The sequence below is a fragment of the Protomyctophum parallelum genome, assembly GCF_964188405.1.
Source record: "Protomyctophum parallelum genome assembly, chromosome: 8".
NCBI classification, from domain to species: Eukaryota; Metazoa; Chordata; class Actinopteri; order Myctophiformes; family Myctophidae; genus Protomyctophum; species Protomyctophum parallelum.
The window spans coordinates 22912555-22916111 of record NC_139703.1 but is presented as its reverse complement, the minus strand read 5'-3'; the positions used below and the strand labels follow the sequence as shown (position 1 = coordinate 22916111).

Below are 3557 nucleotides of genomic sequence, written 5' to 3'. Positions count from 1 at the left end.
GCACAGTTCTGTAGGACAGTGCTTCTCAAGATGTGATTAGCTTAATGTGCAACACTGTTTTCTCACTCAACAGTGAACAAACCAAAATAAGTGTATACAGGGCATCTGCACATTTCTAAAGAGGCAATTTAAGGAATTTTAAGACCTTTTTAATACCTCTAAAATAAAATAAGTACGTAAGCAAAAGTAATCAGACTATGATATAAAAACTGGTCAAACATTGGCCATATTGTCAAACAATATAAGATCTACATGCTCGCAAGCAGGTGTAGATCTGCTATTTTCACAACATAATAATAATAATACGTGGGACTGATATAGCGCTTTTCTAATACCCAAAGACGCTTTACATGTGTGGTGGCCGGGAACATGAGAAAATGACAACCTTATTAGAAAACAAGTAAAATAAGAGTGAAAACCAATAAGAACAGTACATGTAACGGGTTAATAACACATCAGCTCGGGAATGCTATTCTGAACAGGTGGGTTTTCTGTGAGGTTTTGAAGGTGGGAGTGAGGGGGCAACCCGGATCTGTTTGGGGAGGGCATTCCAGAGGGTAGGGGCGGCCACGGAGAAGGCCCTGTCGCCCCAGGTTTTGAGCCTGATCTTCTTGGGGATCACAAACATCTGTGGAACAGAGTCAAACTAGATGAAACGCCTCAACAACTACAATTACAAGTGCTTGTCAGGGTGGGTGTCAAATAGGATTTTTTGTGGGGGACCTCAGTTCAAATACGATAAAACAAAAATTCTGTTCAGATAGGATTTCTGGGGGGTGTTCAAATAAGATCATTTTGGAGGTTCGTGGCCTGAAAAGGTTGAGAACCAACCACTGCTGTAGGACTACTGTGATTTCATGTTACCTGAAATGGATACTCAGACATGTGGTTGTGTTTGTTTCGCCACAGGTTTGGTTACCCTGATGACAACTACCTGAGCAGAGTGAGGGACGAGCTGAAGGATAAAGGCATCAAATAAAGAGAAAAACTCTACTGTCTGTAAAATGAAACATAATAGGGAACAGAAGTTCTGACATCACTCGTTCATCATTATCTCATATAATGGTAAAAAAAAGAAAAACATTTGGTGGCAGTCACATTATTGATTTCTCGTCGCCGTCAGTTGATTCTTCATATCCATGAGTCAAACCTCTGGATCATTTGTTTATTTTTGGAATACAGTTCTTACAGTATTTGACGCAACATAAGAAGGTCTATGGGAATTCCAAATGGGGGTGGGGGGGGGGGGAGCGACCCAGGCAAGATGTGTAAATTACGTCAGACACCGGTTCTCTATAACAATTTGCTTTGGGCACACTGGCATCTCAGAAATTACTTACTACTTTTCGTGCCATAATCGTATATTTACATTTTATAAATCCCAGCACTTTAATGCCACCATCGTATATTTACATTTTATGGTGTTTATAGTACAGAATCAATGATCATTGTAATATTTACCGCTTAGGGCACCGCCATCTTGGAGCGGTCAAAAAACAAACTAGATTGACCCACTGAAACAGCGTCAGCTAATACTTTCATCCTGGTGTCCCAATTTTGGCAATGCGTTGTGTTGTATCAATATTTGTACCCCCCACTACATGCACACACACACACACACACACACACACACACACACACAGTTTAATTGCACTGATTTATAAACACAGATGAGGCTGTTCAACAGCACAGATTTTTATGTATAGTAGGTGGTTTCTGCCCGAATTGTAAAACCCACGCAGACATAAAAGGGTGTTCAATAGCATTGATTTATAAACCCACAGACAAAGGGTGTTCAATTGATTTATTAAATCAAGTAAATAAAAGCTTAAATATGGAGGTAGGTTTGCGTCCGACAGTGACAATATCATGATTATCATCCAATAGCTTTATGTATTGGAACATAGAGCATTAACGTTTTGATTCAATCTTTGTTTTAAGAAAACAATTCTTCAGGATCACTTACAGCATCTTTTATTTCTCATTTCCTAGCTCAGGGACGTGTTGCCTGTTGACTTGGTTTGTTTCAATGCTGCACTAAATGTAAGTTTCTCTGGACTACAATATTATTATTAAATAATCAGCTCAGTATCAAAGATTTGGTAGCTCTTTGCTGATTAGGGACTTTATTTGTGAATCTAATAAATGGGAGAGTGGGAGGGGACTAAAATGACATCACTACAAGTTTCATTATGTTGGACTATTAGGCCTACTTGGCTTTGTGGTTAATCGAGAGATTCTGTTCTTCCTCTTTTCTACCTTGCTGTGGAAGGCAATAAAATTATTTTCAAATCAATATTTTTGTGTCCAATTTGTCTTTGTTTACAAGCATGCATGCCAGTCTGAGATGGTTAGTATCCCTCTGTTATTCAGAGGTCCTCTTAGTTTTTTAATTAGTTACATTTCTTGAGAAATGTATCTCTGTACTATATTCTTTCCAGGAAATACTGCATGTAATAAATTGAACCATATCCTATTTCTACCAGCGTACGTACAGAATTCAATTTTGATTTTTGTACAGTATTTCAAATATACAGTATAGTGAAGCAACAAGGCATTTAAGTTTAATTTGCAAAGTAGAGGAAAGGTATAGGCTATAAGGAGGACATAAGCAAATATCTGGTCTCTTCAAATGAGAGTGAGGTAGGGGTGAACAGGATAGGTGGGCATCTCAGTGTTTCAAAATGCATGTTTTAAAGTAAAATAAACGTGGACATTAAACCATTATAAACATTCGACAATAGTCTAATAGTTCTACAATTGCTACAAAACCTGTACATTCAGCTGGAACTTGAAGGATACATTTAAGCCTGATAATGATGAAGTTCTGTTCACATCGTGTATACATTACATTACTTAGGCCTACACATTCAAATTCTAACATTTTGGACAAAGTAGCCAATTTTACATTGGGTGCCCAGATGTCATAGTGCCCAAATATCCTGTATCTGCCTCATTTACCAGCCTTTTATAGGTCCACTCACTGTTAACAGTTTTTGTATTGAAATTGTACTTGAATTCTGCAAACTGTTAATAAATCAATCAATCAAAGTCATGAAGGAAGTTCATGAGCATTCTTTTCATTGGGCGCAGCCCACTATACACGTAGTGCAATAACAATAAACCATTCCGCTCTAGGACGGATATACAAACACCAAAGTGAATCGTCACCAGTCAGTCAGAATACTGTGTCGGATGCTTTCACTTTCATTTATCTGGAAGTTGTTGGAACGAGTACCGAGACAGTGAGTGAGTCTTCTACATTTAATTACAAAAATATTAATCTAAATACTCAGACTATAGACGAAACTGTAGATTAAAATGTTATTATAATGTGTTTAAAATCACTAGGAATCATCTTCCTGAGACTGGCTACCTAACCCTGAAACACCAGGGCTAGAGGGGCTTAATTGTCTGCAAAATGTTTTACAAAAGTATAAGTAGCCTATCAATACTGCAATTTAGAATACTCTATTCTAAATTACTAAAGTAAAAGTCTGAAATTTAAAATGTACTCAAATAAAAGTACAAACTTAAAAAACAAAAAAAAACACATA

General features: G+C 37.3%; 1 protein-coding gene across 1 annotated transcript in view; it reads left to right on the top strand.

Annotated features, from left to right (window-relative positions):
* Positions 1–979, top strand: part of LOC310862953 (uncharacterized protein) — a gene marked incomplete at its 3' end in the record, with an annotated part of 14761 nt that extends 13782 nt beyond the window's left edge. The window contains exon 9 of the mRNA XM_083771075.1: positions 910–979. Coding sequence (XP_083627201.1) covers positions 910–979 — 70 coding nt within the window. The remainder of the gene's footprint in view (positions 1–909) is intronic.
* Between the last annotated feature and the right edge of the window lie 2578 nt (positions 980–3557).